Genomic DNA, 27,766 nt, shown 5'->3' with positions numbered 1-27,766 from the left:
TAATGAACGACGATGTCAATCAGAAAGACAATATATGACATAAAACATTTCGCAAACCAAAACAAAAATCGGTTTATAGAAGCAGGTTAATTCAACAATCGTACACGCATGTCAGTAATTGATAATGCTGGATGATTGCAATTTGTACGCAACAAAGGAAATTTCCACACTGGTGGAGCTTTAACCTTGACTCGACTTGACTTCAGAGTTTTCGATCTTAGTTTCATGATCCTAAATCTGTAATACTAATAATCATAATTAATAATAAGCGAATGCCGATTGTTTTAGAAATATGCGCGCATGTATGAACAGTATACGCAGTTTAGTGAGAATATAATTTACACTTTATACACTGAGAATAATATATGTTTGATTGAACATATATTCAAGACTAAATAAAAGTATGTTTGTTGTTATCAAGATCCTTTTAACAGCCGGTGTGGATGACAAAAATTTCTAAATTTAAATTCTAAGAAGGCGTCCTTCTTTAATTTAAAAGCGGGTAGGGCTGCAATGGACGGTTGTAGTTAAGACGCCCGTTTATACGCGGGTTGTTTCTTTACTGTTGTTTATTTTGTTGACTATCGTACCGAAGCATGAACTAACACGTTTCCAACTTGCCTCTTATCTAAACGCATAACCCCAGCGTGGTTTTGTAGTCGGGTAGCTATATATGGTTTTGAGACATTGTTGCAAACTTTGCTGTTTTCACAGCATGTTTACTTTTGCTTTTTGCACACATCATTTGTGCCAGAACTTTAGTGGTTGTCGCAATTGACAAATTGTAATGATTACAGAAATTACTCATTTCATCAAGTATACAAAACATTACGATAATAAAGAAGTTTCCTTCAATATTATAATGGGAAATTTTTGCCATTGGCTAAGAATTTACCGCTGCTTTTGGCAACAAAACTCTTTGATGAAACCGACAGTTTGATGAACAGGACCTAATAGCGGTATAATAAGGCTCTTAAATGGCGTTTTCAACAGTTTACGATTGGACGCAAACATTAGTTAAATCTAGTTTTGATGGACGTTGTCATGACACGCATTCTCATCAGTGTTTCAATCGGGTTAAAGATATGGTATATCGGCCACTATCTTATGCGTCAGTTCGACCAAAACAGAGATCACCTTATGGATAACGAAACTTGTGTCGTTATACAGGGTAAATAGCGTATAGTGTCCGATAAAAGAGATTAAGTTTTTTCCGAGAAATTTTAATCGTTTACGGACCCCATTCCAGACATGTTGATAGATCCGGAGTATGGACTTTACATTTATATCGTTTCAAAAATGGTGCTGTGATAGATCTTTGTAATAACTTACTGACGTTGTCGTAGTTCAACTTGTAATAACGTAAACATAACTCCATCATATATAAATGACTTAGCGGACTTTCAGAAAGGGCTTCATTGTATAAATTTAGTAGCAAACTTCTTAAAAACCGGCTTCTTAGAAAACTGTTTTTCGAATGAGCGAATGAACATCGAATTTTGTAGTTGAAAATAACATTTGATAGAACGGAAAAAACTTTCAATGACTACATTTTGCTTTTCAAGAAATCGACATTGTTTACTTTTATCGCAGCACTTATTTTAGGATATGTTTTGTCCTCCCGAATTAGACATTCCGTTCACATAAGCTATCGATTGATTATGAAATCCAAATCTTATAAAACAGTGTATAATTAATTATTTCCGTAAATATACGTTAATAAAAGCTTCTGTTCACTATAGGAAGGTTAAAGTGGACAGGTGGGTTGCAGCCCGTCTACCCCCTGTCTGATATTTAAGCGTCTTTCTTATATGTTCGCTTTATACAAATCCGAAAATTATTTGCATCCCTCCAAACTTCCTCAATAAAGTGTAGTGAAGACAATAATTCTATATAACTGATTTCCCTGTGTGTGTATTTTTGGAGATAAAGAAATTGTTCACATATTTTTACTGCCCCATTCACGGTGAACGTTTTTTTTCAGTAACCGCTTATGTAACGACTATGCCATTTTGTTGCAGCAACGTAAGTGACGATGGATAGCCAGAACAACATGATTTAATCGTTGCCAGTTGTTGTGTTTGCGAAGCTGATAAATTGATTAAGGCCCAACCCCTGCGCACTTAACACTTAAACAATTTACCTTTTGGCAGCAGGTGATTTATCACGATTTTGCAAGGTTTAGAGGTCGCGAAAACCCGGGCTTTCGGCGAATTTTACGACAGCGTAAACTATTATGCTTGTGTTAAACTAATTTTGATGAAAAATAGAGGACGAGGCAACAAACAACGATAATAACTGCCTCGCCGCCGTGACCATTGTCATATATGACGGTTATCACATTTCGCCACTAACTAACCGTATCTATCTTATAGATGATTTGACGGCGTGTTTCTGCTACAAACATTTTACGAATTAGTGAGGTTTATATAAGTGAGTTGTGAGTAAACAAGCATTTGACATGTTTTTCTTCTGTTCTACGTCATACAAAATTTCAGCAAAATGCGATAACATGTACCCGTTACTAAACCCGATTGAAAAATTTTGATAATTTGTCATTTCAAAATGCATTTAAAAGTTCTCAGGACATTTTGTTACAGGAAAATTCTGTCCTGATTTGTGAGACAAGTGTCCAGTGCAACCCAAATTATGTCGATCATCAATTTTATGATGTTAGCTTATATTATTTCAAACAATGTATGCGCCACCAATAGATTAATTACACGGGAGTCTGGAGTATACGGCAACTTGTGATTTTTGAACAATAAACTGTAAAGTATAAAACTATGTCGACGTGTCTCGCAATTAGTCGGGGGTAGGTTATAATATTGAAAGAAAGATGAAGGTGATGCAAAGTCGATATGTTGCATTTCAAAATAATGCTGCAAAAATGTAGAAACCGGTCTGCTAATCACTTGAATTTTAAAGTCGTTTGTATCAATGGGATATTAACAGTTTAATTAATCTTAAGTCTCTTGTTCCTGAATTGCAATTTCATGCCACAAGTAACCTTTTGTTACAGACAAGATTGCGCCTATGGCAATGTTTATGTAAAGTATGATTTTATAAGAACGTCATTATTTGTTATTATACACGCCACTATATCGAAAACTTCAAAAGATAGTTGCCGTTTTTCGAATAAATTTTCTGCCGGTATTGTAAGATGTTTTCATTGATACTCTCAAATACAGAGGTTTTATAAACTAAATTTCTCCCAAAACGATCGCATACTGCAGACAACAATGGACCGACAACGAGTTAAACTCTCTGCTGTAAGGCTACGTTTAAAGGAAGCCGCAACTTTACAGCATGATCTATGGAGGTTTTGCGGCTTTATCAAGTTTAAAATAACAATAAGATTACCATCACCTGCTGACGAAAGCATACCGGTTATTGTAAACCTTAATGAATTAATCTTGCTACCTATTTTGTTGACATAACACTCGACGTTGATGTAATTCTAGTAACTATGCCGTGCTGGTTGCTGGTCTTCAGAACCTGCGCCCAATAACGTACCGAGCTTACCACATCGCTCTGTCGCCACCATGGGTAATTTAAATTTTACTAGCAATCTGTAGCTCTAGAAAAAAAGTGTTCTGGAAACCTGGAGTTATAATGTGTTAAACTAGTTTATGTTAGACTTGTTAATTCGTTAACTTGCTAATATAGTAAAATGGGAATTGAATAAAAGGTACAACCAGAAACGTGCTTGTGCGTGGAAAAAGTAGCCAAAGTCATTATTTTGGCATGTGGGAACAGTTTACGTAGACTATTTGACTGCTTTCTGATATTGCTTTGATAAAGTATTCAGACATGTATTTCTCTACATATAGGCAATAGCAGAGTTAAAACTTCTTACAGATCGACAGCTAATAACGGCATTCTCAATCATACTATCAATCTATGGAGCTGCCGGGACACTTAGAATCCCTACTTAGTTCATTACTTTACAACAACATACGAAATGCACCGCCGAAACATTACTTGGGTCGAATCCACCAAACAATGTCTTTATCACAATTAATTTTTCAATCCCACAAAACACAAATACAGTAATGGAAAACTACCTTAACTGTACTGAGGCTTCAAATAATAAGCACTTATAAATAAACTACACAAGCATTAAATAAATACATACCGGTAAACATTCCCTATGCTCATACACTAGTGTACACCAATACTGCATAATAGGCTAGGTTTATATCACTACTAATTAATATGACAACCATTTCGCTGTATTCACAAACAAATAAAACAAGCTGCATAATAATGCAGTTTAACCAAAAATGTAAATTACTTTGTTAAGTGGTTCCATATGCAGCACGAGCTGAAAGAATACCAGCACTTCAATAAAAACTTCACACATATTTCGCCAGTGTGAGTATTTAAAACATTTTTGGCGAATTGCGTTTATGACTATTCACACACAACAACGATAAAACCCATCTATAAGAACACAGTATTGGAGTCTTTATCCTCAGGCTGAAGAAAGCCTTTGCACGACTTCAACTCGGTGTCGATTCCCCGAGCATCCACGGTTCGTAAAATCGCGAGTTGGACGGTCTAAACAATACAACTTAAATAATGCTTTCTACTAAACACCACTACACCGAATTCACATTGCACGACATATTCTTGAAATATGGTGCTGTATTTGAAAACAAATGATACAAAGACCAGAACATAACATGAGCAAGATCCTGTGATATGTTTTACTTGCACATCAGCCCAAGTGTTCTGAGTATCTGACAGTGCAAATTTAAATAGGCCTATTGATCAGTCTTTAGTAGGAAGATATGAAAACCGTTAAATTTTACTCTAGTAACACATTTAAAAAAAAGATTTTACCAATGTACAGCGCAAAATATTATGTTGGGCATTTCCAACTTTCAGGCTGTAGAGCTTGCAGTCTTCTGGTTGAATTAGATTTCCAAACCAGCCATACAATGCCAACGAAGAAGCAAATCACAGCTTCTACATAGTAGCCATCTATCTCCATATGGCACTCACCACCGTCTTTTAAACATTGCTGCAAAACAAAAACCTTTTTAACCACTGATAAAATCAATTATTCCTTTGCTGTAAGTAACCACCAATAGTGTAGTATACTGTAACTACACATTTTCTTCTTTAAAACCTTTTTTTCACTTAAAAACGTTTAAGTTTAGTAAATATTAATAAAATACAAGCAATATTAAAAATCCAATCGATTTCTAAAGCAAACCATGGTAAACAAAAAGGAATACATTTATATTACTAAGTGTAGACTTTCATACCTCCTTGGTTTCTTTCGTACAAAATTCCAATTCTGACTTTCCACCAACACAATAGTTTCGTGTAAGACTATCAACAAACCACAGTGAAAGTGTACTTGGCCAGTTACCTAATTAACAAACCTCAATGTATGAGCAGCGCAAACATTATGATAACATCAGACTAAAATTTACCAAAAATGTTTGGTTTTCAAGCTCCTTGGCATCATGCAAGATGCAACATAAAACACTTTAATGACCAAAAGTAAACTCAGATGCCAAACTCAAAAGAGTATTGCTCAATGAAGGAATATAAAAATCACATTTACCTCCCAAATTTGCCACTGTATTGAGTAAAGTCATGTATGAGCCGCCAATTCTGGGATCACTTATTTTTGCATTGAATGCCATAATAGAGACAAACATACTGTACAATGCAACCTATAAAATATATATTAATTAGCAAATCGAAATGCAACATCCACAAATCATAAGTTAACTGAAAAAAAAATGACAACCTTATCGTGAAACTCAAAGTTAGGTAAAACACAAATCAGGTCCACAAACACAATCATCCCCATTTCATGAAATCATAACTTACTTGATGAAAACAGTATACTACTAAAATAATGGCAAAATAGTGGTATGGATAACTCCCATCTTCTTGTTTAAAAGACGGAGTAAAATGGATGGTGAGTGCAAATAGAACAGTAAATAACAACCTGAAATATGAAAAAATTAAGAAATTAAGACATGGCGATTTTTTACCTGTGCTTGCTTTAATTTTCTTTTAAAATTTCCTGTATACAATCACCTAAATTTGAGTGCATTTAAAAACACATCCATTGGCCTGGGTCCAGTTGTGTACTTTGCAATAATGAGTGGTAAGGCTATTTGTAATGGGGTAAGAGGTATAGCCAGAAGGGCCAGGCTCTCCTTGTGAACTCCACATTCTATAAGTTTCAGGCCAACGATTGATTCTGATCCAAAAGCCATCTGTAAGATGCAAGAAGGGATTAATGCACTGCAACATTTAACGGCAAATGTACAATGATAAATGAGTCATAAAACAAGGATTTATGCAGCCAAAATTTGTCACAAAAAAGCAAAAGGTAAGGTATAGGGCAGTATATATCGTCGGCTCAGTAGCTGAGTGGTTCAAGCGCTGGCCTCACAGTAAATAGGGCCCAGGTTTTGTGTTTGATACACAGTCGGGACACACCGTTGAAGTGCCCCCTCGGGCAAGGCATTAATGACACTTGCTCCTGTTCAGTGGACCTAATGGACACTTCTAAATACGGGCAACACTATATAAATAATCAAAAGTCCTAAATAAAAAATGTGTGAAAAACAGAACTTGCACAAAGGCTAGCTCGATAACTGGGGCACGAGCCATGGGGAATCATCATCAGGTTTAAGTCCAATTCATGCAAAGACTTTCCACAGTACGAGGAAAAACGTTATCATACAATAAAATACTTTGCCAGGCAACTGCAGTGATGATATGACTCATTTTATTTTGTTAAGAAATCAAATATTGACAAACCTACGCATGTTAGTTTTATAGAGTGTTAACTGATGGTAATGAAAGCCAAGCTGCCTCCATGCGAACAATTAGTATTTGAAGGTTAGTTCTGGAAAGGTCACAATGAAAAGCAGACACTATTCAGAAGAGGTAATTAAGAGATTTTTATGAACTGCTAAATTTGTAGATCGTTAATAAATTATCAGTTCAAGTAAATTGTAAGAAACATTGTCAAATTTTTGAATTAGCTTCAGCATATACAGTTACAGTATTTTGTCACTTCCAGCAAAAAGCATGAGATCCTTAACACAACTTTAAGTTCTGTATCGACTACAAAGGTTACATTTTGGATTTCTTATCTAGGAGTTACAAAATAATACTTCACCCTTAAAAGATGACGATAGCGGTGAAATTGACTGGAGCACTGTTCACAAGGATACAGAAGCTTTTATAAATCAACCAGTTAAACAAACAAAATGGTTAAAATTCGGATTTACACAAAAGCAAATTGAAAACTATAACAGGTCAGCTTAATCTAAGGTACAACAAGTCAGGTTAACTAATTTCATAACTTTGTTGCAAATATATGATTACCAACATTTTATGGTATAAATACTGCATTGGAGTATATAAACCGGGACCATTAGTAAATCTAGTTTCAATGCAGGGATGGATACATTGCCCCAATCAAGATTCTGACAGATGAGCAATGTGACCTGCTTCTACAGGATTATGAAAATTTTATAGTAAGCATTTCTAAAACAAATCCAAAATAGTTTTCCTCACAAAAGGTGTGTGAAAAGAAATGACCAAAGTCTGAAATTATATTGTAACTGCGTGAACGTTGTAACGTTGGTTTTCAGAAAACTGGAGGCCATCCACTTTTTTATGAATACCATTCAAATCAAACAGGTGATATCAATAATGTTTTATTGCATGCGCTTGGACACTGGAGAATAACTAGATACTTTCACGATCTCATATACCATCCTGCAGTTTGTGTAAGCAATCCAGAAAACATATACCCTACATAGTACATATAAATGTAAAACTATTTGTACATTTCGTTGTTGCAGTCTAAGTAATGGTGTCTAATGAATTAAATGTTTATTTTAGGTCCCAGCTTCTCAAATAATTTCCGGAGATGGCCAACAGGCAAGAGTGAGATTCTGGCATGACCAGCTCTTTGCTAAACCGCCAAAACATGGAGGATGTGTTGCCTGGCACCAAGATTACAGCTATTGGACCAGAACCCAGCCTATGAAACACTTAACAGTTAGGCAAAAACCGATAACTCGAAAGACAAAGAGTTTAGTTTTCTAGGTTTTCATAACATTGCAGGTTCACATTGCCCTTGATGAGCAAACTATTGAAAATGGCTGTATCCACTATATACCTGGGTCACATACATGGACAAGGCAAGGGAAACCGCTTCCTGTTACTGACTATGACTTTAAAGACATGGAATCAATAAAGGTGAAATTCATTTCCTATTATGCCTAAGTTTGAGGCCATAAAAAACTTTAGAGGCAATTTCATCAACAGTCTCGTTTAAACACAATGGAATGTTGCATGATGTGATCTGATCTGTAGAAACTCATACAGATCAAATAAGAGAACCAAATCATAGAATAGATCTTTAGTTTAATTACAATTTTAGTAGGCACTGCAGAAGAAAAAATGCAGACAAACAGAAACTTATCGATATTGATATAACTTGCAGTGTGGCATCATAATCTTGCAGAAATGAAATTATCATTTGGGTTTTGATGATGTTAGCAGTTCTGTGTGTACTTTATTTCACTTTTATAAAAGTTTACTGCCAGATGATAGTTAAAGTATTAATGTATATAATTTCATGTGTTAGACAATCTTGACTAATGAGGAAAAAGAAAAGTTTAAACCAATGCCATGTTGTCTGAAAAAAGGAGAAGCCAGTTTCCACCATCCTTTGTCTGTTCATGGATCCTATCCCAACAGGTTAGAAATGATCTGGTGATCATGACTATTGCTGGGTTAAACTTATCATAAAAACCTTTTGAAACAATTATTTCTTTTGATAGATCAGTTAGTAAAATCAACTAACACTTGTCGCGTAATCTTTTTATAAAGATCAGATCTTCCCCGACGAGCTGCCGTTCTTAATTACTTTGCTGATGGTGTTCGGTCAAATACTGATGAGCTACTTCTTAAGGGTACTCATATCATTCCCAAGAATGACTTAATGAAGGGTCGGTTTTTTCCACTTGTTTTTGATCCAAAATCGATAAAGGAAGATACGTTTTAGCGTGGTTTTACTGATATGTTTTACTGGGTGTTACGACACTTAACATGTGATTGTTATTCAAGCAACATGCTAATTTATAAGTCAATTTAAAAAACAATTATATAGATTTGTTTAAATTTAAGTTTTTTCAATGTGTAATTAGCAATGCAAAAACAAACAAAATTATACAAAGAACGAATGAAACAATGTTGTTATTGCAAATGTCAAATAAAAGATAATTAATCTTTCCTCACCTTGCATGTAAGTAGAATGATAACATACTGCAAAACACTTGGCAATAATATTATTTTCCACAGAAGCTTGTATGTTGCTACTACACCCTTCATGTCTGCATGGTCATGTTCCTTATCCGTACCCTCATGCTTCAATATCATGACCAATGTTGTTGTAATAAAAAAAATAACGGACCAAAAATACATGAAACCTGCACAACGAAAAGATATATACAGCCAAAATAAATCACAAGAAAAGTTTAACTTGTAAAGTAAAGTTTTTATGTCAGTATTTATCACAAGTAAAGTTTTTTGGTGGAATTTTTATATCAGTACCAGCTATTCACTGAAATGCTTTCGAAAAGGGAAGAGAATATAAGAAATAAGTTTGTATATATACTATTTAAGTTCATAACCTTAAACATCCTATATTCCCTAAAATAACAAAAACGTTTCCACAAGCACCAAATTAATAACCAATACTATAAACTCACTTGCAAGTGTAACTATACCAGTATCTTGAGGTATTATACGCAAATATTTGTTGCAAAAATCGGCGGATTCAAGTGCCAGAAACATCGCAAAGCCCAAGAAGTAACCAGCAGTCTAGATGCATTGTGGTAATGATGGTTTGAGCTCATAAATACAAACATGGAGAAGAATTGAAATAGTTACAATAAGTTGTTGTGTTAGTACCTGACCAACAGAATTGCATGTTGAAGCAAGTCCAACATTTTTCTTGGACAACATTGTCAATGCCCATCCATCCACTGCAATATCTTGGGTTGCAGCACAAAAATTTAGAATGAAAAAGCAGATTGTAAGGTGCCATACATTGGGATTATCAACTTCTAGTATTGCGTCCAGTCTAATCATACCAAGTTTAAGAGAGCAATGAATTATTTTTTTAAATGAGAAGCACGTATGGGAAATAATAAAAACTAAAGGTAAAGTTCTAGAATTTATGACATATGAATGGAGTGAAGAAATGTAATATTTAAAAAATGGTATACATATCATAAAAATATGTCATTAACAGTAACCTAGCTTACCTCAATGATAAAATATACATAACAACGGCAATCAAATACTGAGTTGGAACAAGCCAGCTTTTTCGACGTCCAAATTTTGCAACAAAAGCTCCATCAACAAAAGGCGCCCACAACAATTTCAAGCTAAATGGCCAAAACACAAAACTAAACAATGCTTGTTCCTTGTAATCAACATTTCTTCCCTGAAAAAATAACCACATTGTAACAAATTGGATCGATTATATTTTAACGAAAACTGACATTGTAAAATATTAGGCAGCTTTATAAAAAGAATTAACTATCAGTCCATCATTTAAATATTATTTAATTTAATAACTGAATCACCAATCATGAACTTACCGCGAGCATCATGGGAATACTACCAGCCAACCCTAAAGGGATTCCTTGTAAAATGTATAGAAACAAAAGAAGTAGCACACTTGAACGATCTTCATACCACCAATCCATGCTTAGCTTTGGATTTTCTTTGATACTATTTTCATCAAGATTGTTAAGCTCCGAGTTTGATCCAATGTTTATGCTTGAATCAGAAGTCAGAGGGTTAGAAGCAGAATCCTCACCAACTCGCTTACGAGATCTGCTATTCTCATGAACAGATGTCATTTTCACATACCCTATTCCATCAACTCACTAAATGTGCGAATAATGTAACAACCTAATAATGTAGAAATTAGTTGTGCTCCAAAAATGATATAAATTAAAATAAGGGAATGAGTCCAACATCAATATTTTTTAAATGCGCATGCTTCGCATGCAACGCTGACCACGTCACGTGACTTCATATTGAACTAGTTCAGTACAAAGGATTCAAAGCACTGTAAAGTAAGAACTAGGCAACATATTTTCAAATTTTTTTATTGCATAACGGAATTCATGTACAACTCAAATGAATAAAATCTTTACAATGCAATGGCCAGAACGCTTGTAATTTAAAAAAGAATCAAAAGTGGGTTGACCTTTTTCATTGTTAAGCATAGGCGATCAAAAAAATCTTGCTACCTAGACAGTCACTCGGAAAGGGTCTATAGTGTCTTCATTTACTGAGCTCTAAAAGCAGCCCCTAATATGTGTATTGAACAAGTGTAAAGGCTATAATGATAGGAAATTTTAACTATTGTCCTATAACTTGCTGCAACTACAACTATAGGCATGTCGTAATGTTCAAACTTCATTTATTACATCTTCATTTGGCATATACCAGATACCTCCCACAATTGGGCACTCCCAGGTCTGCTGGTCATACAATCAAGGTTTTGGTTCAAGGCAAGGAGTTTTTTTGGTTATATTTTATTTTGTAGTTATCTTTGTAGTTATTTTTGTAGTTATTTTTCTTGCCTGATACTGATTTTTTCTACAAATTCAGTTTTAAAGTGGGATGTAGTAACCGTGCTAACCAACCATCATAAGCAGCAATTTTATGAATCACACTTTACCATGTTGCACTTTTAAGCCAAGTCACAGGCTATACCGGTATATCTTTACCATGGTTTTTCCCGTTCAGCAATTGCTATTTTAGGGAAAAAAATGTTAAGTGTGGCTAGTCAACCTTATACAGTACAAAATATATGGTACTGTTGTGAAAGAAAACTAGCCTAATGGCTAGGCTTCCAATGGCGATACAACCAAGCATTGCCATATACGTTAACGTCAGAACGTTTAAACGTTGTAAAAAAGCTTGTCAACTTTTCTAAAAATACGCCAGATGTACCGTCTATTGCTACAAGATAGTAAACAAATTACTCCAGGAAATAACATTCTACCTGACTTCTGGGAACATTGGTGAGAGTCCTTACGTTGTGTAAACACAGCCATTATCTCAGAGAAGCGGGACAATTTTTACGACGTGTCTTTTCATCAAGTACGTGTTCTATTTCGGGTAAGCCCCTTTTGTAAATCTTACAAATACAGCACATACTACATACTCATTTTCAGTGCTGCCAGGTTTGCACACAAGTTAAAGAATGTATTCGTCTTTGCCTTTTGTTTGTATAACTACTTATTTTGATCGATTTGGGCCTAGGTTTTTATTCTAATTTCTGGTACAAATGTCAGCTCTCCTTTGCAATTTTAGGTTTAAATAGATGTAAAACTCGCGTCTTCAATGCACTAAAATTTTAAACTGCCCGAACTTAATAAAATAATATTATGACTTCATGCAAAAATATCATTTAATCTAAGTTTACATAAAATTCGTTTTACCCACTTTCCTGGGACCTGCGCATTTTTAAAACGTAGTGCATGGCCTAATTTCAGCGAAATTACTTCAACCAACACCTCCTGAGGAATTTTGTTTATGAAAGAATTGCCAAATGTACTAAAATGTGTTTATTTATTAACTCTGTATGCTTTCAGATACTGCACGAAAATATACCGGAAATGCGGTATTATGATTCACGTGAAATGCGGTATTATGATCATATTAAAAAACAGGAAGTAAATGTCTTATAATCCCTTACCTCAAATTCATCATTTGTTATCTGTTTCATTGTGTGTGTACTGGGTTATTTAGTCCTGCTAGATGACTAACTAAAATATATTAATTATTTTGGAGTTGAACCTTCTTCCTAGGTTGGGTGTTTAAAGCAACTTTTTCGATTATGAGGGTTTCCTACAAGGTATTATTATTATTAATAATCTTTTTTCCCCTGAATTGTAAAAAGTTTAATACTAAATTGTTGACTAACTAGTAGCAAGAAAAAGTATTCACATATGGAATAAAAACCCTTTTCCCACTTTCTTAACAAGTGCAAAAATACCACTGCCCATTTTTACATAACCGTTTCACATTGGGGGTCTCATAAATGCATGAAACAATACCAGTACTAGTAAGTACAATCAACGATATAAAGTATCGTTAGTACAATGGTGCGTTGATACCAAATTGCCAACAAAAGTTTTCTTCTAATTATTTTCAAATGTATACATTTATTTATTGCTCAGCACAACAGACAAGCTTATACAAAAATATTTCCAGCAAGGAAACACTGCATACCCAATTGCTCATTAGTCATTACTCAGTTTTGCTACAATCAGTCGTTTTTTTGCTACAATTAACCCAAACGACCAAACAGCTAACATAATATCCTACCAAGTAGATTGATAAAGTACTTAGTAATTTGTATATGTACGCCTAAAGACTTTTTTATAATACTTTTCTTCTAGACATTTAGTCTTATCGTCATAGCATACAACAGCATCATAAATGAGATCAAATATATTTTCTTACTAATATCCCATACATCCCATCCCATACATAATAACGAGACTAACATTTCTATGGTAAGTTACAGAAAATATTTAAGTAGCAATATAATGAAGACTGACCAGACAAATATCACAACTCAGATCGACATATTCTTAAGTAGTAGAAAGAGAATATAACGGAATACTTTTATTCGGGTTGTTAAAATAGGCATAAATTCCTCTTGACAAGTATACTGTAAAAGCATTTAATGATGTGATTTCATATACTGATAAAAAAAATAAACCAGCAATAACAAAATACAAATAAGTCAACAACAGTATAAATAATGCCAAAATCATAAGCATTCAACATATCTTCTTGTGCAAAAAATCCGAATACATTATGCTTGAAATGCTGATTTAAAATATATCAACATTCAACACCATATTTATCAAAATTTCGAAACACTAAATTCAACTTCAGATGAACTTTCCCCATGGCTGTTGTATGCAATTTATATCTGTCCGCTCCACTATAAACCAAGTCTGGATTCTTTAATTGTGGGCATCCTCCAACAAAACGCTGCATCAGTTCTTCTTGGAAAGTTCCATTTGGCTTCCATGTCACACATTCTAGTGTGTGACATCCAGGTGAGGTGGGCACATGAATGAATCCATAGCCATACAATTCGTTTCTCCCAAAACTGTCTTGATGCCAGACTTGTAAATGTATGCGTGGCCAGCCCTGAAGACCTTTAGTAGCGTAATGCACATCTATTGGATGAGACCAATATGCAAAATCTTCATTTTCTGGAATATCTACTTGTGTTTGTCCCTCCTTTGTTCCTGCAATGAGCTTCCAAGCACCTCCAGCATGAATTCCCCATTTGCAGAACAAGCTTTGATTGGGAAATTCACTTCCGCCAACAACTTGTCCAATAATATGCACTTCTGCCATTTTAAATCAGAGAAGTTTGAGCTTTAACAAAGTTCTAAGTTAACATATCTTACCTTGCAAGATCAACCAACTAATAAAATAAAACTTCACAAAATCAATATCATATGATTTTTTTTTAAAACGTGTAGCATATACTTTTTAAATCAACATTAACTTATAAGGTGACTAATTTATTAGAGAAGATTTTATTTTTAACAAATGTGGTAAAAGTTTGGATGATGTGCGGCAAAATACTCCGAGACAGAGTACCAAATGCTTAGTTAAGAGCGAGGACAGAGGTAGAAAATATAGAAAAACATCTGGGGAACACCAACTGAGGTGGCAGGGCCATATTGAAAGAAGAAACTTAGTTTACATGAAGAGTGAGTCGAGAAAGTTCCAGGAATTATCAAAAAAGACTTGGGAAAAAGAAGTAAAGGATGACATGAAAAAAGTACAAGGCCTTAATATTGAATGAGTGCAGTTGATGGAAAAATAGAAGCGTCGCTGCAAACAATATGATCAACTCTGGCAAGCCAGGATAAAGATCTGCCTCAACGTAGAATAAAAGATTATGATGTGGAAAAAGTAAAAAAAGTAAATTTTGCACATGTATCTTTCACTATTTTTACTGTCACCCCCTCTCCACCATACTAGGGGAAAAAATCTCTCTGGCCTATCCTTAAGAATGGTGTGATACAAAAAACTTTTTAACATTTTTTGCATACTGCAAATAATTCAAGTGAGTGCACAATTGATAATTATTAGCATAGGACTTCCACCGCAAATATGAAAAGAAATTATTCATTTGTACCGTTTAGTTATCTTTGTATAGCAATTGTAATGAACACAATTAGTTGCCTATGAGAGTAACTAAGTAACTGCACTTTAAGTAACTGAACCCCAGACTGGAGGAAAACCAAACAATTTTTATGCCAGCGAATTTTGGCGTATCTAGATTTTCGACATGCATATGTATATTTTAATTTGGCGGATTTTTAAAGTATTTTAATACAGTATTGATGTTGACATAAACTGTTTTAGTAGGTGGCGTAAATCTTTAGCAGACAGTGTTTGCAGATTCTACTATATGGATTGAGCTTAATAACTTTATAACAAAGAAAATACATTGGTTTATGACCTTTTTCAGTAAAATTTTTTCTGAAAAATGCAACGCAAGTGATACAACTTGCAAGTAACATCACTTATACAAGCGCTGAAAAAAACGATTTGTTTTTTTAAATTTGCAAGTTGTTGCATAGTAGTCTAGAATTGCACGCTTTGCTAATGGTGTCCATAGATACAGCTATTGGCTATTTAATTTGTAAAATGCACAACAGAGGATAAACCAAGAAAACTAGGCTGTAGTAGGCTGATGACTGAATGTCGCTTATAAACCATTAGCTTAAAACACTCATAAGAAATGGTATAATGGCCTTTTATCATAGTTTAAGAAAAATCAATATACACTTAATACAATATCAATATAATACTTGAAAAAAGTGATGTCAACAAAGCTTATTTTCTTTTTTTTTGCTAAATATAAAATCTCTTTTATTAATTGCTTTCCTTTACAGAAAATTGACTATAAAGTCAACAAAACTTGTTACAATGATGCTCTTATTAAAATGAAAAGGCTCAAACAATTAGTGTACAAAAAATATATGCGAAAACCATCTACAAAAAATAAAAAATCATATAAAGAATTAAAAAACAAGCATGATCGAATGCTTAAAACTGCAAAGAGGGATTACTATGAAAGTGCCTGGTAGAGAAACAAAGTCAACATTAAAAAACCAGGACAACCATAAATTAACTTTTAGGAAGAAATCAAAATAAGGTTAGTAAAAATTCTCAAATCAAAATCAATGGTAACATTGTTCATGATAATCTACTAATAGCCAACCACTTTAACACACACTTTTCAACCATTGCATAGGGGCTGGTAAAGAAATTAACCTCTAAATTAAAAACTTCTTATGTCTCCGTACCAACTTCCTCAAAAGATTCAATTTACATCAATCCCACTTATCCTTCAGAGATCAAATGTATAATTATTAGTCAAATGAAACAAAATTCAAGCACTGGTTTAGATGTTAATGTTACAAAGGTACTTCCCCTTTTCAAAAACGGGAAGGCTGAGGACAGCAACAACTACCGACCCATAAGCCTTTTGTCTTGCATTTCGAAAATACTGGAAAAACTGATGTACATACGGCTACCCAGTTTTCTAGAAAGACGAAAATTTTTTAATGATAATCAGTTTGGGTTTAGAAAGAAGTATTCTGCAGCATTAGCATCCTCCTTACTTATTAACAACAACACAGAGACTGAAAAAAATCAGATCGCTCTTTGAATGTTGTTAGATCTTTCAAAAGCATTCGATACAATTGACCATGTAAACTAGAGCACTTAGAGGACCAGCGTTTCACTGGTTTAAAAGTTACCTTTACAACCGAAAACAAATTCTTCAATTTATTAACACATCATCATCTAATGTGTGTAGCCTGCACCTACGACTCTTTCTCACGTTTCAATAATCTCTTGCTGTCTTGCCAGGGTGCATTCCATGTGATTAACACCAAAGATCTTTGGCGTCATCAGTCAAGCGGCATAAATTCTTGACAAATCTTAAAAATCCCCAGAATAAAATGTACTGGTTATATTTTTAAATCAAGCGGTATACTAAACGATGTATTTTTATTTATAATGGAAGGTTTGCGTTAATAAAATTTTACAAAACAGGTTTACTGCATTTAAATTAATAACAATCAAAGTTTATAAAAACATGTATATAATTTTTTGATAAAATAGATTAGTAAATTTTATTACATAGTTTCTACTTGCAGGGAGGTTGTATTTTTTGGTTGCTTGTGTAGCTAATTGAACTCGTCATGCGCCATTGATTGTAACTAACAACTGAAAAAATGGGTTGGATCATGGACAATGCGAATTTTTTTTACTGGACAACAAGGATTATGATGGAATGTGTGACAAGGATTAGCCTGTGTTGAAAGCGAAATAGCTTAACTAATGTTATGATAATAAATTAATTTTTTATGGTTGCCTCCAATAAGTATCTTAAACTATGATTAACCAACTGAATTTTGGCTACTTAAAACAGTGTACTAGACTATTGTAGACTACCATTTCGTCCTACTTTTTCTGTATAGGCTAGGCTATACATAATTATATGATCTTAGATTAATTTTACAGAAAAGGGGCGTTGGGGCGAAAGCACGGAAGGAATGAATTAGAACTAATTTTTACCTAGATTTTGCCGTTTTGTCTTAACACTGGCCTAGTATATTTGTATGTGCAATGTAGGCCTATATACTTACTAGAGGTTTCAATTTTCGTTCATGTTCAGTTGTTCATTCTCTATGTCTGTATTATAAATGATTATATCCATTGGTATTGTATGGTATCACAATCTTTATCTTTGAGCTAAGGAAAGTCATGTGAAAGTGGAAGCTCGACTGCACGACTTAAGCTCGGCCATTGTACCTCATTGCTTGAGCTTTGGTAACCAAGCTTGTCTTTTGTGCAAGATATAAGTATATTATAAGTATTGCGATGGCGTTATACAAATTTTGGCATTACATTTAATGGCGAATTTATCCAGAACACTGAAAGCAAACTTTCCAGCGGAGTGTGCAAATATTCACCAAAACCACTGAAACTGTTTTATTTTTCCTTGAAATAAATTTTCTTGTAATTTATGTCATTATGTGTACCTTGTATGTTTTTATTACGGCTGACGGTTACCTATCAAAATCAACTGGCGACTCATAGTTTAAGAACCACTGACTTGGACTTATCCCAAGTTGGTACAATTGATATATATATACCAGGTACGCATTGGCTGGAGCTAGTTTAATTGTTTTGAGTTATACAGCCTGTTGCATATTGTATATATTGCGATATCTAATTTACTTTAAGAGTTTCCACTTTACTACCTACTGTATTTATTTAAGTAGGCTGACAATAAGCAGATAAACGTAATATTTTTAATTTGGCAATCTAATGTGCTGAAGAAAAGAAGGACGAGATGAGAACAACTGCTGTTTGGGCCGATCAAGTGAGAGATGATTTGAAATTGGGGTTATGGTGAGTTTCTTTTCCCTGAAAGGTTGATACAGCCTATACCATTTCTAATTTAAAAGTTGTTGCTTGGTGCAATCATTACATTTATGCCAAAACATGAAAATGTTGTTTGTTTTAGCATTCATGATATCGCCTTCAAACCTGATGGTTCTCAATTGCTTATTGCGGCTGGAAACCGAGTGCTTGTTTATGATCCTAAGGATGGTTCACTCATTCGATCTTTGAAAGCTCATAAGGATACTGTATATTGTGTTGATTTCTCCAAAGATGGTATATATATTTGCTTATAATGTTTTCTAATATCAGTACTCTTTTTGATGGGTTTCATGCTACGATCCTCAAGTTTGTGCAGACTTGAATAACCATAAGGTCTTTTACTGCCCCACGCCAAGTTATTACTGATTTCGTTGTATATATTTGTTTAATTTGAAAATGGGGAATAAATTCTATTTCTCTCCTAACATGTGGAAACAGGAATGTGATGAATGTTACAGTCACAATGGAAAGTTTGCAGCTCATTGATTTATTAGCCATCCGATTTAATCTCATTTGCAGCTTTAACTACAGACTTTGTGCAAAAATTACTTTATATGGTCTCACGCGTTCATTTTGGAACAAAGCCGAACCTTCTCCACTTATTTGATTTACATTTAAGCAAACAGAGAAAGCACATTTGGTAACTGCTGTTTCCTCATGTTTTTGTAAAAAATCCACATCAGTTGATTACTTTGTAAACTTTCTAGTTTGGTGTTACACTAACTTCCAAAACGTTTATATGAATAGAGGAAAAATTCCACTATCATTTGTAGAATGTGATAAGTTTACTGTGATTACTATATTTTACTATATCCCATGCAGTTCAACTTGAAAACTCCACATAATTGTTTTGAAATTTTTGTGAATTTTGTTCTGCCAGGAGATAATTTTGCCGCCCCAATGTGCTTGTTTTAGTGCCAAAGTTGATGTTCAGTAATTTATTATATTCTCTTAATTAGAATTGTCTGTTGATGTGATTAATTGTCATAGTAGTTACGGTTTGTCATATTTAAACCAACTTTTGTAAATTTAACCCAATCGCAGTTACTTTTAAACTGTCGTTGATATCACAGGCAAGAGATTTGCTTCTGGATCTGCGGACAAATGTGTTATTATTTGGACCGACAAGCTCAGTGGAATCCTTAAATATACGTAAGCTCAATTCCAGCTATCATTTGTATGTAACACAACTTTGCACAATCTTTTAGTAGTAATTTTTATATTGAGTTAATGTTAATATTGTTTACCTGTGAAAACGTTTATGTCATCATCTGTAAGTTTTATTGAGCTCTTGTACACTTTCAGACATAACGATGCGATCCAGTGTATAGCTTACAATCCTGTTACTCCACAACTAATTTCTTGTTCTTCAGGCGATTTTGGTGAGTTCTGCAAGTGTATTTTGATGTTCATTAGATACTTTTGGCTAGGGATGTACAATACAGAATAATTGACTACTCTAGAATAATCTTGAATAGTCTATTCTGGATCCAGAATTTCGAATCCTATTCTAAAGTAGCATAGAAGTTAAAATATTTTAGCACCCGCAGTGCTTTTGTTTTGCCTTTGCAATAAGCTCACCAAATTATTATGGTTCAAACAAGTTAACAATTGTCAAATTAACATGAGGCACGGTTCAATTCATAATGATTAGCGCACCTAGCACATAGTATTGGACTCTGAAATAACAATCGACAACATCTCCTGCACGTGCCAATTAAAACCTTTAATCATAAAATACAACCGGTTCCTAAGATTCCGAAAAAGTACGAAAATTGGATTCAAGTTTTTTGAGATTTGGTTCTTTAGGACTCTTTATTGTAGAATGTACATCCCTACCCTTGGCTAAGTACTTTATATAGTGTTATTGAATTAGCAGTGTTATTTTTCTAGGCTTATGGGGCCCAGAGCAAAAATCTGTTAATAAGCACAAGATAAACAGCAGAATAACATGCTGCAGGTATGTCATGGTGATCTGTCATTTTTCTCACTCGACAGAGGTTATGCTGTGCTGTTAGTGTTAGATTTAGGACAAGGAAAATCATCTCTGGGGTGATACAATAATAGCATTATTTAAATATATTATCTTGCAACTTGTTTTTTAAATATTTCTGATTTTATGTTTGTTAAGAATGATGTGTCATAGTATGCAAATTTTATTGTTGCTTTTTATTTTGTGAAGCTGGACTAATGATGGTCAGTATGTTGCCATGGGAATGTACAATGGAATTATTAGTATTCGAACAAAACTAGGTGAAGAAAAAATCAAAATTGAACGACCAGGTGGATCACTCTCACCTATATGGAACTTAAAATGGTGTCCAAAAAAGTAAGAAATAAAAGAATACTGATAATGCTCGAAAACGTTTGAGACAAATGTGTAAATTATGTCAACATTGATATTGAGTAACTCATTTAATAGTTATTACTGTAATATTTTACATCATTAAATAGTAGTGCTAAATCAAGTTATTGCTTACAGAGATGAAAGCACTGATTCTTTGGCTGTTATTGATTGGGGACAACATTTATCTTTTTACCAGCTAAATGGAAAACAAGTATGTCTACAAATAACTATCTTTTAGGAATTAATTGAATTTACTGTTATCTGTTTTAATTCCATGCACTTTCTACAGATTGGGAAAGATACAAAACTAAATTACGATCCCTGTGCTATCCAATTCTTTGATGAAGGCAAATACTTACTTGTGGGTGGGTCGAATGGTCTCTCTTCACTTCATTCCCGTGAAGGTTCCACATTAGGCGTTATCACTGAGAGCAAAGCTGGTTGGGTGTGGGCGATTGCTTGCAAACCAGATAGCAATGATGTGGTGAGTGTAATTTCAAATAATGTGTCCACACTCAAGTTTTGTTTATTCAATTAGGAGTGTAAAATTCCACTTTTCTGCATAGGTTGTTGGACATCAAGATGGTACAATTAGCTGTCACAATGTGACGTTTTCAACAGTGCATGGACTGTACAGAGACATATACACTTATCGTGATAAGTTAACGAATGTGATAGTCCAGCAGCTTAATACAACGGTTTCAGATCAAGACAGCGAGGACGATAACCTGTCAAAAACTACCATAAAATGTCATGATTTGGTCAAAAAGATATCTGTGTATAAAGACAAACTGGCTGTAAGTAAATTTATATTAAACTGCTTGCTGCATAATTTTTAGGTGTTCAATTTTGGTTGCAAATATTTCTGTTTTTTTTTATTCAAGGTACAACTTCCTGATCGAATAGTTATTTATCAGCGTGCTTCCAATGAAACCTCTACTACCTACAAGCCAGTAAATAAAATTTTCAAGCAGTTTGAATGCAACTTGCTTGTTGTTTGCTCAGAAAACTTCATCTTGTGCCAGGTAACAAATTTCCTAATAAACACATATTTTCTAATTTGTTAACATTGTAGGTAATTTTATTCAGTTGAGTTATTTTATTTGTATTAGAACATAAAATCATGTAATGTTGGTTAAAAGTTCTCTTTTCGGTTTGATATTCCAAGCTATTTTACTATGTTTTTTAGGAAAGCAATCTCACTTGCTTTTCAATGGATGGGCAGAAGCAAAGAGAATGGTTTCTTGAGGCCAATATCAGATACATTAAAGTTATCGGTGGACCAGCAGGCAGGGAAGGCCTTCTGCTTGGGCTTAAGAATGGCCAGGTGAAATAATTTTCCAGCTTTCGTAATCTGCTGTATTTTCTAGTATTGAAGGAAGTTTTCACAATGGCTGACTTCTTTCAATTCTAATGGCTAATTAACACTTTTTGAAGAAAGGAATTAGTCTGCAAATAGTGAATAATTAGTTTAATTAACATCTTTACAAAAGTTGTGTGGTATTCTTCTTAGGTTCTTCAAATTTTTGTTGACAACCCTTTTCCGATCGAGATGCTAAAGGTATCGGGATCTATCAGATGTTTAGATCTAAGCATGTCAAGGTCCAAAGTTGCTATTATCATCAACGATAATTCTACTTGTTTGGTGTATGATCTGACCACAAAGGAGCTGCTTTATGAGGTACTATTTCGTTTTTAAATAGCGTATATACTTGAGTATAGGATGACCTCATGTATAGGTCGACCCCTACTTTTTCGCTGAAAATCCGAGATATTTTTATTCACTCATGTATAAGTCGACTAGCTTATTCCCGGCATTACCATTCGGTGGTTCACCTAAGTATTGGCATCGACATACTGTAAGAAAATTTCAAGGATAGGTGAGAGTTCACCACTAAGTGACGCTAACTAAAATTGTTGTATCAAAAACATTTAACTGACAGTACTTCAGTAACTTTCGGTCCCCCGCTCTTGATCTTTATTTCAAAGCTGTCTTCATGATGAACTTTTTAGCCTAGCTTGCTAGTAATACTATCACTGTTTTACTGATATTAGTACAATGTTGTTCATTGAAAAATCTATGTCCATCTTGCATCTTGTTGTTTCAGGAATTGAATGCAAACAGTGTTTCATGGAACACACAAAATGAGGATATGCTCTGCTACTCCGGCAAAGGATTTTTGGGTATTAAAGCCGGATCATTTCCTACCCATCAGCGTCGTTTGAATGGTTTTGTTGTGGGTTATTGTGGTTCCCGAATTTACTGTCTTCATGTTCATGCAATGAAAAGTGTTGAAGTCCCCCAATCTGCTCCAATGTATCAATACCTCGATCGACAAATGTACAGGTATGGTTATGATTCCTGCATTGCGTAAACTGCTTTGTATTTTATATATCTGCAACTAAATTTGTTAATGCAATCTGCTACATGTTCAAATCTTTTCATAATTTTACAGTTAATTGTAGAAATCTTAAAAGTTATTATTTTACCAATTAGTCAAGCATATCAGATAGCCTGCCTTGGAGTTACCGACACGGATTGGGACAATCTTGCTCAAAAAGCATTAGAGGGTCTAAACTTTGATATTGCTCGAAAAGCATTTACTCGCACTCGAGATTTGCGCTATTTGGAACTTATACAGAGCATTGAAGTACGTGGTTTTTATTTTGGCCCTTCAATATTACTTGTTGAAAGCTTGTGATTTTTTTAAAATTGGTATTAATTTGTTTTGATGTTGATTGTAAATGTTATGCACTGTCAGGATCGTCAACGTAGAGGTGAAAATGACACAGATCTCTTCCTTGCTGACATCAATGCTTATCGCAGTCAGTTCAGTGAGGCGGCACGTCTCTATAAAAAGTCTGGAAATTCACAGAAAGCTGTTGATATGTACACTGATTTGAGAATGTTTGAACTTGCTAAGGTCTGGTTTGCTTTCTGAATTATTACCTTGATTTATAATTCTCTTTCTCTAACAGTTTGAGTCTAAATTCTACAATTATGGTAATTTACATTATATTTAAAAAAAATTTTAATGAATAATATAATATATATAATAATAATGAATAAAATTTCAACCATGTTTTTCTATTGCAGGATTATGTTGAATCCAGCAACCCCACAAAACATAAACAGCTGATAGCAAAACAAGCATCATGGGCTCAGAACACAAATGAACCACGTGAGGCTGCAAAAATGTATTTAGCCGCTGGTGAAAGTATGAAAGCAATTCAAATAATTGGAGAAAATGGATGGACTGACATGTAATTTTTCTAGCATTTTAACTGTGGAATAGGGCAATTAGGAGTAGACCACCTTCATATTAAAAAACATCTCTTGTTTTTGTTTTGAACACGTTACCTTGATATGGTGCAGTGATTATATAGCTGTAAAATGCTTGACACACGTTAAAGGTTGATTGATGTGGCAAGAAAATTGGACAAAGCTGACAGAGAGCCGTTGACGCTTTGTGCTAAGCATCTCAAACGCCTGCAACAGTATGTTTACTGTGCTGAAATCTATAACAAGATGGGTGATAGAAAGGCTCATATACAACTGCTTGTTGATACAAACAACTGGGATGAGGTGATAACAGTTCTTGATTGATGACTTTGACTTTCTTGATTGAGTTCACGTCGATTACATGACTCCATCATAGGTTTGAATACCGGTGCTCAGTTTTACATAAGTTTTTAATGTTGGCTTGTTTTCCAGGCATTTGCTTTGCTGGAGCGATATCCTGAGTTTAAAGATGATGTTTATGTCCCGTATGCACAATGGCTAGCTGAAAATGATCGCTTTGAAGAAGCCCAGAAAGGTTAGATTGTGATGAGTCTGTTTTAATTACATTGCTATCATGAGTTGATAAGCATATTGTTGACAAATGTTTGTTGATTCCTATTGTGGCAAATTTTTAAACATTTTTTGGTAGCATTCCATAAAGCAGGAAAAGTAACAGAGGCTTTGAGAGTCCTAGAACAGCTCACTGACAATGCTGTCATGGAAAGTCGCTTCAATGATGCTGGATATTACTACTGGATGATATCCAAGCAGAGTCTAGATATTGCCAACAGTACGTTTTGTATCTCACTGCCAATTATTTTTCTTGCTAATTTTTTATACTTATAACAATATCAATATTATAAAATTTATATAGGTCAGCCCGGTCAGAAGGATGAGATGCTTGACAAGTTTAGAAAGTACCAAAAGCTAGCTGAAATCTATTATGTATATCATTCCATACAGAGATACACTGTAAGTAGCAAAATTTAATCTCTTTTATAAATTGTACTGTGTGATGCTTGCACCTGCACATATTGATACTGTAAATCTGTTGTGGCAGAATAACTTGATAATGATGTGTCAAAACTCTCCATTTGTTTTTCAGGATGAACCTTTCACTTCCCATCTTCCAGAAGCATTATTCAACATTGCTCGCTTTTTACTTCACAGCATTACCGGAAATGAGCCTCCAAAAGGAGTCTCCAAAGTGTATCCTTTCTACTGAAAAAACATGCTTCACTTACTACCACATACATTCTTGAACCCCAACATATATATTTTTATAATCTTTTAATTTTAATGATATTTATCTTTCAACACTTATTTGGAATATTTGGGCTTCGTTGGTTTCATTCTCCTTGACTTATAATCGCAGAGCTACTTTATATGCATTAGCCAAGCAAAGTAGATCACTGGGAGCCTATAAATTGGCACGTTTTGCATACGAAAAGCTTCATTCGTTGAAGCTTTCTTTGCGATTTCAGGACCTAATAGATCTTGGATCTATCACAATAAGGTCAAAGCCCTTTCATGATAATGAAGTAAGTATATGAACAATTTTTCAAATACAACGAAAGTGACTTTTTAAAAAGATTTTACATATTCTAATGATATTGTTTTCTTTTTGTTAGGATCTGCAACCAATGTGTTACCGATGCTCTACAACAAATCCTTTACTCAATGCACAAGGCAGTACATGTATTAACTGCAAGCAGCCGTTTATATATTCTTTCTCTTCGTTTGGTGAGAGTTTTGACCATGTTTTGGTTGTTAACGTTGATATGTAGCAATTGTAGTAAGTTGGAGAAAATTTTGCCGGAACCTGAATGTTCTAAACACATTAATATATTAAGCAAACACTGGTGATTGAGTACATGATAATTAATTTCAAACTTGAAAAATAACTCAAATCAATATTCACAAGCTTATGCAAAATATTTTAATAGAAGAAAGATGTTTTGACGTTTCACATTAACATTACGGGTCTCATAGCTTCAAGAAGTCATTATTTTGAGTAGAAGTTCTTCCTTTGGTTGAATTTACACTGGACGATGGCATATCTGATGAAGAAGCTTACCGCTTAATTGATACTGCTGGTAGCAAGAGCAGAACATCCAATGAAACTTGGAATAACGAAACAACACAGACACTACGCATGGACCAAGATGAGGATGACGACCCTTTCACTGCACGTCTTCTCACCTTCGAGGCACGTTGTTGATATTTATCACCATAATTTACTTAATTTTGCTTTTTTTATGGCGAATTATACCGGAGTTTAGTTAATCAGATCCATCCTGACACATTTGACTTATTTTTGCCATCTTTTTTATAATTAGTGATTTTCTCTTAATCAATTACAACCTTTAAATATATTGTTCTTAAAAGTTTAGAATCTTGTGATATGAATTGGTCTTTTATATCCTTTAGGACAAGCCAAAGTTTGTTACAGAATCTGTGTATAATTATCAGGTTTATGTCTTTAGGGCGGTAGCGAGTATGTACCAGTGGTGGTGAACCGTCCTGTGTTGCGTTCCCTCTCCCGACGTGACGTGCTGGTTCGACGTTGGCCAAAGCCACTTCGTTATCAGTTCTTTAAAAACCTTATGCCAGAAGTGGCAGTTGCAATGTGCGATTCCTGCTTTCAGGTTCGTTTTTTTGCTACCAACTGAGTTACGCAAGTTCAAAATGCAGTATGGCTCGTTTTGTATAATATACTGGAAAGTTGTTTGAATGGTTTCAACTTTGTGCTAGCTGTTGTTCTACGTATGTCACAACAAGACACAACATTACTATTATTTTGATATCGATAATACTAGCTAGAAAAGGCTTAAGACTTCAAAACAAAACAGCAACACGAGATAAAGCTGAACAAAACTGTGATCGGTCAATTCAACTCACTGACGATTTAAACCAGGACAATTCAACCCACAGATGTTGGTTGTTGTGTCCTGGGTTTAGTCGTCCCGGGTTTAATTGTCCTGGAACCGAAAAAACGTATATGTTGAATTGTTTTACAGTACAATTGGCATCGCAATGAATTAAAACCGGTTGTTATAATTTTAGATGTTCCACGCCGATGATTACGAATTGATGGTCCTGCAGAAACACTGCTGCCCGTTTTGTCGAAAAAACTCAGATATGAATGATGAAAAAATAGATTTTTAAATTTTTCTTTGCATATCGCAATGATAGAGGTATATGCAATACCAGCCTGTGACACAAAGGCTTTGTAAACGTTTATACGTATTGAAACCTTTAAATGCATTTGCAACATCACAAGTGATTAATTAGTTATTCAAATAATTGTTAATTTGATGTTGGAAATACCTTTACAAGCACTGTGCTCACTATGCTATCGAAATTGGTTATCTCCTGTGTATTGGTTGATGCAGCCTATTTTGATGCTACCAGCTTTCTGTAAATTTTTTTAATGTGCTGCTTGTTTTTTTGGGTTTGTATCTGGTGCAGAGCTTTATACTGTGTCGTGTTTATTTAGTGTAAACTATTTTAAACTTAATTAAATTTAACATATTTTGATTCCT

At 34.3% G+C, this 27,766-nt stretch overlaps 4 protein-coding genes across 6 annotated transcripts; 2 read left to right on the top strand and 2 right to left on the bottom strand.

The window, feature by feature from the left end:
- Positions 1-109: 109 nt before the first annotated feature.
- LOC143459405 (acetyl-coenzyme A transporter 1-like) lies at positions 110-10,982 on the bottom strand. Of its 3 annotated transcripts, none has more exons than XM_076956550.1 (11): positions 10,668-10,982; positions 10,329-10,510; positions 9,973-10,144; positions 9,771-9,882; positions 9,298-9,488; positions 6,067-6,248; positions 5,854-5,974; positions 5,582-5,693; positions 5,277-5,383; positions 4,849-5,029; positions 110-237 (listed from the first exon to the last, which is right to left on the bottom strand). In XM_076956550.1, exons 1-10 carry the CDS (start codon positions 10,929-10,931, stop codon positions 4,868-4,870), a joined length of 1,605 nt encoding a protein of 534 aa, XP_076812665.1. In that variant the 5' UTR covers positions 10,932-10,982; the 3' UTR covers positions 110-237; positions 4,849-4,867. The 3 variants fall into 3 exon arrangements, with proteins under 3 accessions (XP_076812665.1, XP_076812664.1, XP_076812663.1); XM_076956549.1 differs by lacking the exon at positions 110-237 and adding an exon at positions 4,218-4,563; XM_076956548.1 differs by lacking the exon at positions 110-237 and having other exon boundaries at positions 4,218-5,029.
- LOC143459409 (phytanoyl-CoA dioxygenase domain-containing protein 1 homolog) lies at positions 6,635-9,290 on the top strand. The gene is made up of 8 exons (XM_076956558.1): positions 6,635-6,927; positions 7,141-7,301; positions 7,445-7,523; positions 7,641-7,778; positions 7,894-8,052; positions 8,119-8,253; positions 8,645-8,757; positions 8,890-9,290. Exons 1-8 carry the CDS (start codon positions 6,901-6,903, stop codon positions 9,062-9,064), a joined length of 987 nt encoding a protein of 328 aa, XP_076812673.1. The 5' UTR covers positions 6,635-6,900; the 3' UTR covers positions 9,065-9,290.
- A 2,251-nt stretch (positions 10,983-13,233) lies between the features above and the next one.
- LOC143460851 (B9 domain-containing protein 2-like) lies at positions 13,234-15,687 on the bottom strand. Its single transcript, XM_076958507.1, has one exon. The coding sequence runs from the start codon at positions 14,467-14,469 to the stop codon at positions 13,942-13,944; it is 528 nt and encodes a 175-aa protein (XP_076814622.1). The 5' UTR covers positions 14,470-15,687; the 3' UTR covers positions 13,234-13,941.
- Positions 15,688-18,402: 2,715 nt separating this feature from the next.
- LOC143460366 (intraflagellar transport protein 122 homolog) lies at positions 18,403-27,761 on the top strand. The gene is made up of 26 exons (XM_076957842.1): positions 18,403-18,558; positions 18,674-18,825; positions 19,665-19,743; positions 19,897-19,973; positions 20,485-20,551; positions 20,774-20,920; positions 21,074-21,149; positions 21,228-21,422; positions 21,505-21,735; positions 21,823-21,963; positions 22,128-22,265; positions 22,452-22,619; positions 23,047-23,285; positions 23,436-23,589; positions 23,701-23,862; positions 24,036-24,202; positions 24,353-24,524; positions 24,654-24,756; positions 24,871-25,011; positions 25,096-25,193; positions 25,327-25,430; positions 25,597-25,762; positions 25,853-25,964; positions 26,240-26,430; positions 26,708-26,869; positions 27,288-27,761. Exons 1-26 carry the CDS (start codon positions 18,500-18,502, stop codon positions 27,387-27,389), a joined length of 3,603 nt encoding a protein of 1,200 aa, XP_076813957.1. The 5' UTR covers positions 18,403-18,499; the 3' UTR covers positions 27,390-27,761.
- Positions 27,762-27,766: the final 5 nt, after the last annotated feature.

Source organism: Clavelina lepadiformis, chromosome 5 (assembly GCF_947623445.1).
Source record: "Clavelina lepadiformis chromosome 5, kaClaLepa1.1, whole genome shotgun sequence".
In the NCBI taxonomy this organism is placed as follows: domain Eukaryota; kingdom Metazoa; phylum Chordata; class Ascidiacea; order Aplousobranchia; family Clavelinidae; genus Clavelina; species Clavelina lepadiformis.
The sequence above is the reverse complement of the archived record's forward strand: the minus strand, read 5'-3'. Positions and strand labels throughout refer to the sequence as shown.